The 14,220-nt window shown below is 33.5% G+C and overlaps 1 protein-coding gene across 1 annotated transcript; it reads right to left on the bottom strand.

The window, feature by feature from the left end:
* Positions 1-7,344: 7,344 nt before the first annotated feature.
* On the bottom strand, positions 7,345-8,091 carry LOC140809830 (uncharacterized). The gene has a single exon (XM_073167573.1). It carries the CDS (start codon positions 8,002-8,004, stop codon positions 7,558-7,560), a length of 447 nt encoding a protein of 148 aa, XP_073023674.1. The 5' UTR covers positions 8,005-8,091; the 3' UTR covers positions 7,345-7,557.
* Positions 8,092-14,220: the final 6,129 nt, after the last annotated feature.

Raw genomic sequence — 14,220 nt, 5'->3', positions numbered from 1 at the left:
CCTTCCCGCAACTTCTGCGTTAACAGCTAACTTGTTGAACTCGGTTTGAAGCATTTCAAGGTGTTCCCTCAAATGCCTCTGCATCTTGATAATAGCATCAATGTCAATGTTGTCCATCTCTTGTTAAAAAATCTGCAAGAATATTTTCATGAGATTTTATTATCATAATATCAAAAATATAATTTTGACATAAAGCTTGCTATCGTAATAATCTAGCCTTCTCCGGTTTAGACTCAATTCTATTCCTCAAAAAGGCTTTAACTTGAGTGTTATCAACTTTCAAAGTGAATTTCTTTGCAAGTAAAAATAACGGCCATTTTTCAAAAGCCCTTTTTACTGCATAAAATTCCTTTTCGTTGATATGCCATCTTATGGCTTCTGCGTCTGAGAATAACCCGCTACAATATCTGCATGGTTGTTCTCCATCTGGTGTGAGCTTTGTTAATACTGCAGCCCACCAATGATCACTGGCATCGGTATATAATACCAGATCATCCTCGTCTTGAGGAATAGCCATCTTTGGAAGATTTTTGCAAACCTTCTTTAAATGGATAAGTCCTTTTGTGTGTTCGTCTGTCCATATAAATCTAGCATCCTTTTTCAATAATGGACTGAACACCTTCCTGTGTTTTGCTAGGTTTTTAATAAACATCCCAGCAAAATTAACAACCCCTAAAAAACTTTGAAGTTGCTTCTTGTCTTTGAGATTTTCTGGAAAATTCTGCACTTTTTCTACTATGTGCTCTTGCAGAACTATTCCTGACTCATCGATTTCAATTCCGAGGAATTCAATCTTTCTTGTAGCAATGACTGCTTTCTTTTCAGATAAAATCAGTCCTTCTTTCTTGCAAACATTAGAGAAAATCTCCAAATGTTTAACATGTTCATTCATATCTTTGGATGCTATTAAAACATCGTCGATGTAAACAAACCTAAACTTGAAATAATCTTTGAAAAGATTATCCATCTTTCTTTGAAATATTTGGGGTGAGTTAGCCAATCCCATTGGTAATATTTCCCAAATATAATGTCCTTGAGGTGTGGAGAAAGCTGTGAATTTCTTGCTTTCTTCCTGCATCCGAATCTGATAGAATCCAGACTTGCAATCAAATTTAGAGAATATCTTGGCATTGCGAATGCAACTAATCAAGTGTTCTCTACTAGGTATAAAATACCCATCAAACTCCAGAATCTTATTAATTTCTTGATAATTAATAACCAATCTGGGTTTTCCTCGTTTAATTTCACCATGGTTTCTTACCAGAAAACCTGGACTGCTATATGGTGACATACCTGCTTTGATTAATCCAAGGTCCAAATGTTCCTTGATTATAATCTGCATATCCCTCTGATCAATGATGTTCATTGGGATGGGTTTACAACGGACAAATTCATACTCTTTGCCTTCCTTGATCTTAAGGCAAGCCCTGAGTTGATTTCTGTCCCACCATGCCAAGGGATCTTCGTTATAATTTTCTTTGATCCTCTTCTTGACATCTTCCAGTGATACCTTAGATTCAAACTCTACTTCATTTGTGTGTAGAGTTATCTTAAGGCATTCTATATCTTCTGGTTGGAGTTCCTTATCTGCTCTTAACTGGAGCATTGTTTCTCCAAACCGTCTTGAATCCTTCATTTTTGGGTTCAGAAGTTTTCCTGAATCACCACGCTTGCTGCGAAACTGGATTGGCAATTTTCTGTAAAATGCCTCCCTAAGTCTCTGGACTATGATTTTGTGGGCACATGGTGTTGTGAACACTAATCTTCTAGTCTCATTTTCTTGTGTATAGGACTTGAACATTTGTAGGAAATTATTTCCTAACAATATGTCAGCTCCTGTATCATGAAAATAAATTGGTGGTGTCTTTACCTTGTACCAAGGTGTTTGTCCAGCACCGCCAATCATGATTTCAGTCATCTTAATCCCTTTACATAAGATTAAGATTCTTCTGGAAAAATCTCTTCCAGCAATCTTGGGTAACTCTTCTTCCAAATTATTTGGAAAAACTCCTCGTTTTGCTGTACATATTCCAGCACCTGAATCAATATATGCAGCAAAGTATTCTGCCTTATATTGTTCATACAACATTCCTACTGGAATGTATATGGAGAATGGACTTGTGGTCATTGGATTTTCCACATTTTATCTTCTGCCATAAACTCCATTCCATACTCTAGACGTTTCCAAGGTTTATGTTCCTCGAGAAACTCTAGCCCAAGAATCAATCGTTCTGATTCTTTTCCTGGAATTCCTTGAATATGAACCTCCAATTCTCCGATATTAATCAGTCCTTGGTAAGTTCCTATCATCGGTTGTTCCAAATAGTATATTGAATTACAAGGAAATTGATTCCTTTGTTTTGTAATATCAAATACTATTTCTACTTCCTTCCAACCTTCTGGGCATCTGAGCTTTCCTATTGTAGAAAAACTTTTCAACTCCTGTTGGGTTTCTATGACAGGCTTTTTATCCCATCTGTAACTTGTAATTCTATCTCCTTGAAAAGATAGTCTTCTTGGTTCCAGTCTAAGACTTTGATTTCTCTGTAGAATCGGTTTGTCTTGGATCTGGATATCTGTTTCCTGTATTAAAGGAAACTCAATTCTTTCTGGATAAATTGCCTGCGCAACTTTTCCAAATATCTCAGGTATTTCAATAAACTCGTTTCTAATAAACAATTCAGAATGATGTGTATTAGATAGAGCATATGAAATCTGATAGGTAATAGAATATGGTCTATTGCCTTCCTTCATCAACCTTTTTTCCTTGAAGTTCTGATGTAATGTCAAGGCTCGGCTGAAATCTCGATCTGCCAGGTTGTAGGCTATCCTTGGATAGATTACTCCTACAATTTTTCCTGCACAGAGGTTTCCTGAGATTGTTCCCAGTACTGAATCTTGTAGATTCCCCATTCTTTTATCGCATATGGCGATATCAATTGGTGAATCTATCCCTTCTTTGAAAGTAGCCTTTATCATAATCTGGATTGCTCCTATATGAATCCAGGACATAGTCCTTGCTACTTCTATCTTGAGTTTTTGTAATTCCTCTTTTATTTCTTCGGAAGGAATTAACTGCATCTCCATTCTATTTCCTGTAAGTTCCATTGGGATTGCCATTTCCCTTCTAGAAACTTTATAGATTAGATGATGCTTTCTGCTTCTTAGGCCAAGACTTCCTAAGAACTTTTCTACCTGTCCTGCAGAGAAACCTTGGTATCTCTGTAGACTTGGATTTTCTCTCATGATTCTTTGAACCATGTTATGAGATATTGTTGTCTGGCTAAAAAACCCAGACAAATCTTCATGTGTTTCGTGTCGAAACACCTCGTCTTCAGTCAGATTCCGATTCTGTTCCATCAGATTCTTCCTGACTTAAGACTTCCTCTTCTTCATATATACTCTCATCTGAGGCAATGTCCTCAAATTGGTATACTTGAATGAGATCTTGGTAATAAACTGCTTCTTCAATATCCGGAGTAGGATCAAAACGTTTAATACCTCTTTTCTCATTTTCTGGACAATTGGTCGAGATATGACCTCTTGCTCCACATGTCCAGCAATTACAATCCTTGAAACTTTCATTGGCTCTAGTATGAGCTCTTCTGAAAGTTTTCTTTGTAGGTGTTCTTCCTGTGCTTCGAGATGAACTTGATGCTTGGGATGATATCCTACTTCTCGATGGTCCGCTTCTTTGTCCAGATTTATAAGATCTGGCTTTCTGTCTAGACCATACGGTTCTTGGTTTCCAAGAACTTCTTCCACTTCGTGCATAAGGATGAGTCCTAAAACTTTTCCTTTTATGTTTCTGTGGTTTACTTCCAATAATTGTTGGAAGATCATTTTCCTTACAACACAAAGGAGTTCTTTTGTTGATACTCCTTAGTCGTTTGTAATTCTTTTGTAATGCTGACATGTGACACCATTCTGCTAATTTCCCTTTAAGGAAAGAGGCTCTTCTTGCCAATGTATCTGGATTACCAGGTACGTATTCCCCTATGAGCATTTCTCTCCACGGGCTTGGCATTTTTGCGAAGAAAAGCTGCATAGCTATATCTTCTTCGACTCCTGAATTCCATCTATATTTGGTGAATAACATAATGTATTCATCTACCAAACATATATCATGTAATTCAAGACTATGCAGAGCTTGAGTATATTTTTTCTTCTTCTCTGTATTTTGACTGTTGAAATAGTCTACCCCTATAAAGTGTGCTTTGAATAGGGTAGCCATCTTTCCAGCGATCTCACTAAGAGATTCTCCAACTAGGACTGACTCTTTCATGTCTGCTGAAGTCATGTCCCAAGCAATTTTTACTGATCCCATAAGACTCATTTCCAAAAGTTTAATGAATCCTTCTTTGTTGAGATCAAGTGTTCCTGCTGCAATTCTCATAGCAGATGTCCAATCGTCTATGAGATCTTCTCTGTTTTTGAAGTCCAATACATCAAGGTTAAGCATAACCCCATAAGGATGTATAGGATCTAAAACAGTTTTCCCATAGGGTGTTTGGTGCAAAGGGATTTGAGTTCTCCTTGCCCTTGTTCCCGCTGGGTGTGATCCTCCACCAGTATGGAAATCAGTCTGAGATTCTCTCATATTTATATTATGAGATCCCATACTTTCCCTTGGTGGTTCCTGGGAAGATGACCAGGTTATTGCAGGTGGTGTTTCACCTACTGCTGTATTCATCTTTAGATCTACTACTTTGAGATTTGCGAAAGATTCCGCAAGCTCTTGTAGATCCTCCAAACCAATCCTTTCTAAAGTTGTCATCAGATCAATTTCTTTTCTGAGACAGATTTTATTAGATTGATCATCTTTTCTTCTTCAGTTAAAGGTTTTGACACCACTCTGGCCTTCCCTTGTTGATGTAACAAAGGTTCGGTACCAAAGGATGGTGGTAACCAGCCTCCTGAAGTTCTTCTACTAGAACTTGGTTGTTGTTCTAGTTTCTGTATTCTTGTTTGAATATCCTTTAAGATCTCAAGAATTTCTTCTTGTTTCTCTAGGACCTTTTCAATCCTTTGAGGTACATAATATAGCATATTGCCATAATTTTGTACCGTTTTCTGTATTTCTCTAAGATCCAAAGAGAGCTTAGAGGAGTCTGGTACTATCTCCAGAAATTTATTATTCTGAATCATAAATTTTTACCTGAGGGTGCTGTTGCTTCCCTTCGTAGATCTTCTGTTTATACAGATCCATTGTTCTCTGAAGAATTTCTTCTGAGTAGATTTTGAAGTATGTTTTTACGGTTCTTTAAACCTTGTAAACGCATACCTTTCGTTCTGAGTTCAGTGAAGCATGTACTTCGCTGTAATTCTTGTTCTAATTGAATTATTTCTAGGGAAATAAGTTCAATTTCGAGCTGGATGGTAGTCCCTGGCATATTTAACAGATCATTGAAGATCTGGTCTTTTCGGCCTGTAAGAGTCTACCTTTTGTGTATGCAAGGTTTTGCAAACACTGCTGTCTTTCATCAGGAGATAAATTTCCTTTGTTCTCCTGTTTCTGATATCTAACAATAGTTAGATAAACTTGTGTATATTCCAAAATATTGGAATAGTTCTTGTAAATTATTCTCCTCGAACTAAAGTTCGGATTCATAATTTTTTCGAAATTCTCCTTCTCATACATTTAATTACTAGTAATAATAAAATTTTCGTGTTTGAAATAAATTAACCATGCTCTGATACCATTTTGTGAAGCGCGGAGGATCAATTAAAGAAAATAGAGAATAAGGGTAGTTTTGTCAATTCTATAGGTTTAGGGAGTTAAAAGAGAGTTTTTGATGGCTAAGGAGTTAGGAACAGGTTAAGTTTGGGTTTAGGGATTTAGGAGCAATTTCCCCTTGATTTAACGTCAATAAATGAGATCCGTACATAGAAATTTCCAAAGTATAGTTTTCGAGTCAAAGTATTAAATAAATGAAGAGGGGCATGTATGTCTGTTAACAGATATATACAATAATTCAGAAACTCTTGTGTAACTAGATAATTTTCTGAGATGGATTTTATATCTGAATCAATTTATAAAAAAAAATAGTATTTTTTTCATCATATAGATTAATTTTATTAGACAAATAGTATATCCGACTCAATCCACGCAAAAATAATATTTTTATGTTAAAAATATTATTTTTTATTTTATATATGGATCAAATTGATCTGTTTCATAAATATAAATTCATGACATCGTATCTCAAAAAACTATACTACAATCAATGCATGCCATCATTTTGGAGATCAATTACAGTAGAGCACCACAAATGAAAGCTCGTGGGGCAAATTGATTTAATTCGTGACATGTGCAGAATGAATAATGCCATTTATCAAAAATGGTTTGTTTTGCTGTATAGGGCCGGCGATTGGACTTCTTCTTCTTCTTTCTGTCAGCATAAGATTTTGTTCTATATGATAAATACATACATATATATATATATATGCTTTTATTATTTTCTTTTGATATTTATATTTTTTTGGAAGTTTTAATATTTGTTTTTGTTATCGATCGAATGTTTACTAAATAAAAAATCAATCCATTTAAGATTCAGAACCTATAAATATTTATTACAGCACATGTACAATAACTACGAATTTATTACATTGCTATGTGTGCAATTAAGATTTCTTTATTATCTTATACCTCAAATTATCATGATATAATGTTTTTACTAGGCAAAAACTTGTGTGATATGTTAGACGGATATCTTATTTAGGTCATCCATGAAAAAGTATTACTTTTTATGCTAAGAGTATTACTTTTTATTATGAATATAGGTAGGATTGACCCGTCTCACATATTAGGATCCGTGAGACGGTCTCACATGAGACACACTCTTTTTACAATACTTCAAACACCTATGTTCGCTATTGATGTACCCTAATTCTATCATTTGCTTTTTTAAAAAATTTATTTATTTTTTAATATATGATTTATAATCGCTTTATTGAATTTGCACGTTAATGTTTACTGATTCTAATTAATAATTATTTATACAATAACATCTCGGACATTTCAATCACATTCATGCCAGCTAAAAATGATACGGTGTATGATAAATCTTTGATTATTTCAATTAAGAAGAACGCAATACTCTACGTATAAATAAATACATGCAATATACGATCGTTGTACAGGTTGGTGTTTGTTGTCATTTCCATCGCACACTTCGTCTAGATCAAAAAACCACTTGCTCATATAGATGATATCGCAAATCTTTTGGAAGAAAAAAAAGTCCACCTCGAAACCACCGACCCAATCGTAAGGACAATAAGACTTTTAGAATTGAGTGATGGGATATAATTGCAATTTTAATTTTATTGAATCCAAAATGCAAATGTTACAAGAAAGAGGAAAAACCATTCCTTTACAATAATTCGAACCACAGCACAAGCCCATGGTTCGCAACTCTCTCTAGTACACATTGTACATTATTTTGGTGAGAAATTTAAGCCAAAATACTATCCACAAGGCAAAAAAAGAAAACAAGGTCCCAAAGAAAATTAAATAAATACCTCAAAAGTGAACCCAAAAAGGTCGAAAGCCACTTCTTAATCCTCGGAAATGCTGTGCAGATTAGGCCTCCACACTCCGACATTGGCTTTTCGTTTACAGGACGATCGCTTCCCCGTTTCCTTAGAGAAATCACGCGACTCATTGCTCATAATTACATCTTTCTGCGAAATGTTGCTACCCTTCCCGCTGTTGGGCGGTGTCTTTTTGTTACTGACATTTTTAGGCAAAGAAGATGTGGGTATCAAGAAGTAAATGGATCCCCGTTTGAGATCGGACTCGGGTGACATGATCAAGATCCGACGACCCACGTCCTGGGAGCTAGGATTGGTCAGAACGTGATTCGGGTTGTTCTTCAGCACCTGCGCGGCCGTGGCTGGACCCGACAACTCCTCCACGTACCCGTTTAAGTGAACTATCCGGATCAGGTCCAGTGCCCCGAACGGAAGGACGCAAGCCAAACAGCACCTCAAGCTATTTCCCATATTCAGAAATGGATTCCAATTTACACCCGGATTTCGAGAAAATTCAATCAATTGCTACCGTTTATCATATTTTTACAAGAGATCCAATTCGAATGTGGATTGGAGTTTATATATATTTATTTAGAGTAATAATCATTGATTTTTTGAATTAAATATGAGACGAATTGTCTAAATTGCCCTTATATTAATTATTCACATAGATCTTTTGTGAGACAATCTCACGAATTTTTATCTATGAGAAGGGTCAAACATACCAATATTCACAATAAAAAATAATACTCTTAGCATAAAAAGTAATATTTTTTCTTTTTTATTGATGACTCATCACAAATATGATTCGTGAGATCGTCTCACATAAGTTTTTGTTTATTTTATTTTCCTTTCAATTGTGGCTAAATGGTTTTTTAATTTTTTTTATTAATCCAAGTTTTTGACTGACTAAAAATTAAATTTCCCATAAAGATCACCATAAATGCGATTGATTGCTATGGGCATAGAGTCCAATTATATATGTATTTTTCCATATTTTAAGTCGTATAGTTCCGAAGCTCACAGCTGTATTTAATCTAGGCTCATTTTTTAAAATTGATAATAACTGTTTCCTTATTCTTTACAATAATTGTAATAATAAATTGCAAATACCGATGCACACGTACACACGCTTTATAACTAACAAACATTTTATTTTAAATTTTTAAAATAAAAACATTAATGATAAAACGATCGAAATACGAAGTTTGAATTTCTATAAAATGAAAATTTTTGAATTATATCCTTATCATAAACTATAACGATCATAAACGTAAAATAGTAAAATTAAATTTTCATTCTCAAATATATTTTGAAATATTTCCAATATTTATTCGAATACGCGTAACATCAACAAATCAATATGCAAAAATATAGCATTTTATTCAGAATAATAGTATACGTGGTAATATATATGGCTGGCTGCATCGGCGCTTCTCTCTTCTCCCAACAAATTTATTCTTTTTTGTCTTTGCCTATTTGTCTATTTAATGAATAATTTTTTCCCTGTTTCGGCATCGCGAATCGGGGAGGGTTTTGTCCAAGAATCTTACAATCTGTATTTAACTGGAAACAATTATATTTTTTTCCTCATAATTTCTGAATATTTATATGTATATATGTATATATCCTAGTTTCGTTATTTACAAATTTATCATAAAATATATGTATGATTTTTAATTTATAATATGTCTGTTACAAAGAAGTTAAAGTAACTTTATATATATATATATATATGTGTGTGTGTGTGTGTGTGTGAAAAATCTATAATTTTGGTCTCATATATTTGTTACTTTTGGTTATATTAAGCTGTATTAATGTGTCTTCTAATTTTTGGTAATTTTGATTTTTTTTAATCAAAAGTATTGACGTGACACTATACATCAACATCATGTCTGAGCTACTATGTATGCGTCACATAAATGTCACATTAGAGCCAAATCAAAAAATGACTAAAATTACACACACAAAAAAATCCAAAGATTGCATATCAAGATTAAAATTGGATAATATAAGAAACCAAAAATAACACAACGTCGAGATATTATGACTAATATTGTAGTTTTCCATATATTCTAATGGTAAGCATAACTTTAAGAACAAAGAGTTATCATTAATGAGTGGATCTCATGTGAGATCGTCTCACGGATCGTAATCTATAAGACGGGTCAACTCTACTCATTTTTACAATAAAAATCAATACTCTTAGCATAAAAAATAATATTTTTTTATGGATGACCCAAATAAGAGATACGTCTCATAAATACGACATGTATAACCGTCTCACACAAGTTTTTGCCATAGTTAAAAGCAGTATAGAGTTTCACTTGTAAAATTTCGAAACAGTTGAAGTTTGAAATATCTTAATTATAATTGATAATCTACAATCAAACAACATAGTTATGGAACGAAGCTTCCTCTCAGTTACTTGGTCATTAACTTTAATCAATTGTTAATTGTTGATTATCAGTTAAAGCTTCTACAGATTAATACTATACCCAACACATGCAATTGTGGTTTCGAGGCATCCCACGAGTTATTTTAACTAAGCTTAGATCTTATAATACAGATATGCACCAATTATTTATTCTCTAACACGATATTATTTACATTTAATTTTATCAAGATTATTGACTAATCATTTGTCGATTAAATTGCCATTTGGATTTTATTTATTCGATTCGACCGAGTATCATCCGTATGTGTCCATTTATTCGAGACAAAAACTTATGTGAGACGGTATCACGAGTCATATTTTGTGAGACATATATCTTATTTAGGTCATACATAAAAAATATTACTTTTTATGCTAAAAACATTACTTTTTATTATGAATATTAATAGGATTAACTCTTATCACAAATAAAGATTCGTGAGATTGTCTGACAGAAGACCTAATCTGTATTGAAACGTCGATGGATCCAAAAATTTAATAAGATGGATATGTTTTTAATGGAAAATTTTATTTTATTAACTCGCGTACTGACTCCAAATTTGCACCAATTATTTGCGTGTGTGTGTGTGTGTATATATATATATATATATATATATATATATATATATATATATATATATATATATTTCTTCTGGATCATGTGTATGTATAGTACCATAAACCACAAATTTTGTCCCTTGTACGTTAATGCTTGCAAACGTGCGGGTAGCATGGGCAAGGGCACATGGTTTGAGTAGGTCAAAGTGAGATTCTAAATTAGAGATGTACTATTGTTTTTATTTGATTCAGTTAAACAATAATAATTAAAAATCCAACCCATCCGACATTAATAAGAATAAGTCTCTTATGAGAAAGTTTCATGTATTTATATTAGTGAAACAAGACTCGTTCTATATCTATAAAATTAAATAAATGGTTTGACAAAAAAATAAATTTATTTTTATGGACTGGGTTGAGCCCGCTTAGGTCAGATGAAAGTGCATCGCATTTTGTAGTTGCAATGCTCATCGGTTCGATTGTCAAGTTTATTCCAGCTGGATTGCCGAAGAGGGAATCAGAACATATGTGTGTGTGTGTGTGTGTGGATTAAGGTTTCACTGCACACGACATGGTGAGCAAACATGGGCACCTACGCATACTTGTAATATAACCATATGACTTATTGGAAAGAAACAAAAAATGAATTATATATTTTATACGACACAGGAGAGTAGAAGGCGACGACGACCTAGAACATTAGGAGAGAAATTATAAAAGAAAGAAAACGAGGAACATGAACTTGGTATACCTGCAAGGGAACGACGAGAGATTTCATCGGTGAAATCCTATGAATACTCAATTCATACATTGTATATAATTTTTTGGGTTGATTACATTCAAATCCCTTGAATTATTTTTTGGTTACCCTCGCCAGCACTTGGTTGGCAACCCCGGGAGCCCATAGACATGGCGAAACCTCATATTATTTTTTTTAAAAAAATTCAAAATAATGAGTGGACAAATTAATTCTTCCATGCTATAACAAGAAACCGTATGACACTTATTCTTGGAGAGAAATAAAAAAAATTAATCACATATTTATTACACAGACCAATAACATCAGCAATGCATATAGGGAGAGGCGGGCGATGACTGCCTAAGAATTTATAGGCGATAGAAAGCGAGGGATGTGGAATTTGGGGAGTAGAATCCAACTTGCCACGTCGCTGTCACTTAGGCGAGCGTCTATGAAAAAGCGAGGGCTGTGAAATTTGGGGAGAATCCCAAGTTCCATTGGAGAAGTTTCTGCAATTTTATTTTTTTAAAAGAGGATGCCACCTGATCTGCCACGTGGACGGGATCCAGTGATTGTCTACTGGTTAATGAGATCCTACCCATGTAGGCATTGCCCCCATGAGAGGATGGATGGCCAAGATCTTGCCAAACATACAATTTCAAAAAAAAATTGTGGGTCCTACATATGTATGGACAAATCTTGACCATCCATCTTATCATGGGGACAATACCCACATAGGTAGGATGAAATAAACCTTGTCTACTCTACCAAGTGGCTGTCAGTGTTACCTTACTCCTTACTCTACACACACACACACACGAGTAAAGTGATGCTGCCCACCACTTGGTCGGTAACAATTGGCTCCCGCCACGTGGTGAATGACGTGACAGTCCTCTCAGATTAGTGTTCGGGAAAAAAAAATCAAAATTTCAATCTAAATAGTGAATGGTCAAATTAATTATATGCTTTTTTATAGGTTAAAACACACAACCATATGATATATAATTGGAGAGACGTAAAATGAATTACATATTTTCTACACGGAACAATAACATATTCGCAAGGCAGATCAATACGTAGGGGGAGATGCGACCTAGAATTTTAGGAGAGAGATTATAGACGTAAGAAACAGAAGAGACAAAAACTCATATGAGTCGTATTTTATGAAACATATATCTTATTTGAGTCATCGATGAAAAATATTACTTTTTATGCTAAGAGTATTACATTTTATTGTGAATATCAGTAAGGTTGACCTATCTAACAGATAAAGATTCGTGAGACCGTAGACGCAAGGTATTTTGTGAGACGGTCTAATGAATCTTTTATATGTGAGACGAGTCAACCATATCGATATTCACAATAAAAAGTAATAATTTTTCATAGATAACCCAAATAAGAGATCCGTCTCATAAAATACGATCCGTGAGATCGTCTCACACAAGTTTTTACCGATAAACAAATACTTCATGAGATGTGTGCAACTTTAAAACAAAGGTTTGCAAATGTAAGACTAGTACAAGCCGCCTCATGTGATGTATCATATTTTCTTTTACACATGGAGATGATTTTCAATATTACGTGGGACGAAATACAGATTTAATAAAAATTAAAATAAATTAAAAATCAAATCCTTTTTAGGTTCCATTGTCTGCTAATCTGTGGATACATGTAATAATAAATCATGGTTGTTTGACGTCGCCAAAGAAAAAATCTACAGAATTTTTATCTTCTCCGTTGGTAAACCGAAACCCAAAACTTTAATATTTTTTCTCGGGTCGTCACGTTGTTTATACTTCGACAAAGTATAATCAATGGATAAAACTGCAATGAATCACAAATAATGTAAGAATACCATCAGATTGTTTATTACATTGGAGATAAGACTCAAAACGTAAGACCATCTCCAATCCACTGCACTATATTCTGCACTATATTCTGCATTACAATAGTGTAACACTAAATTCATCTCCAACCTATCTACACTACATTCTACACTAAAAAAGAATTTTCTCAGAATATTCTTATAATATTAATTTTAATTCAATAATAACTATTTATAATTTCATTACACAATTATACATAATAAATGTAATTATATTATTTCATTATTTATTAGAAAATCGATTAAAAAAAATAGAATTATACAATCTATTTAATTTTTAAAAAAAATTTAAAAAAATTTAATTATTATTTATGTTTCAAGAATAAATTATTTTAAAAATTTAAAAATAAAAATATTAATTATATAATTAATATATAATAGAATATTAAATATTTATAATTATTAAAAAACAAAAAAAAATAATAATAAAAAAAGATGTGGCGCAGGTGCTGCGCCACATGTAGAGTTGTTTTTAGAGCAACTCTAGTCCAGCACCATTTTTGGTGCTGGATTGGAGTGAAAATCCTTGCTCCACAATGGAACAACTCCATTGTGGAGCAATTGCTCCATTGTGGAGCAAGGACTGAAGTTGCTCTAAGACTCTAAAAATCTGATATAAAAAATAATAAATTCCTCATCAACTACGGTAAGTCATACAAAAAAAGGTACTTTTTCCTACTTTATTAACTCACCAAACGCATGCGAGTTGGGTCTCAACTCCGTATGCGCCAAGCAATCCCACGCCTCTAGAAGATCTGACCCATTCAAACCACAAAATAATATCTTCTACGCAATACAAGGATTATTTTGTTCTTAGTCATGTTTTCGATTTCTTTTGTCAACAATATTTCAAATAAGTTTATCATATATTACTTGTTTTATGTAATTTATCTGACTAATATGATATACAGATTAATGCGTACGAAGTTTGTAATCTGAAATGCTCTGAAATATAAGTATTGATCAGATATTTTGTGAAATTACTTTTTAAAGCATTTTGTTAATTTTTAAGAAGCTATTGCTTTTAGACAAGATTTGTAAATTATTTATATACGTGAAATATGTGAACAA

The sequence above is a fragment of the Primulina eburnea genome, chromosome 13 (genome assembly GCF_022965805.1).
Source record: "Primulina eburnea isolate SZY01 chromosome 13, ASM2296580v1, whole genome shotgun sequence".
Lineage (NCBI taxonomy): Eukaryota > Viridiplantae > Streptophyta > Magnoliopsida > Lamiales > Gesneriaceae > Primulina > Primulina eburnea.
The sequence above is the reverse complement of the archived record's forward strand: the minus strand, read 5'-3'. Positions and strand labels throughout refer to the sequence as shown.

Excerpts from the sequence above, each read along its gene's own strand:
- LOC140809830 (XM_073167573.1), bottom strand. The coding sequence starts at position 8,004 with ATGGGAAATAGCTTGAGGTGCTGTTTGGCTTGCGTCCTTCCGTTCGGG.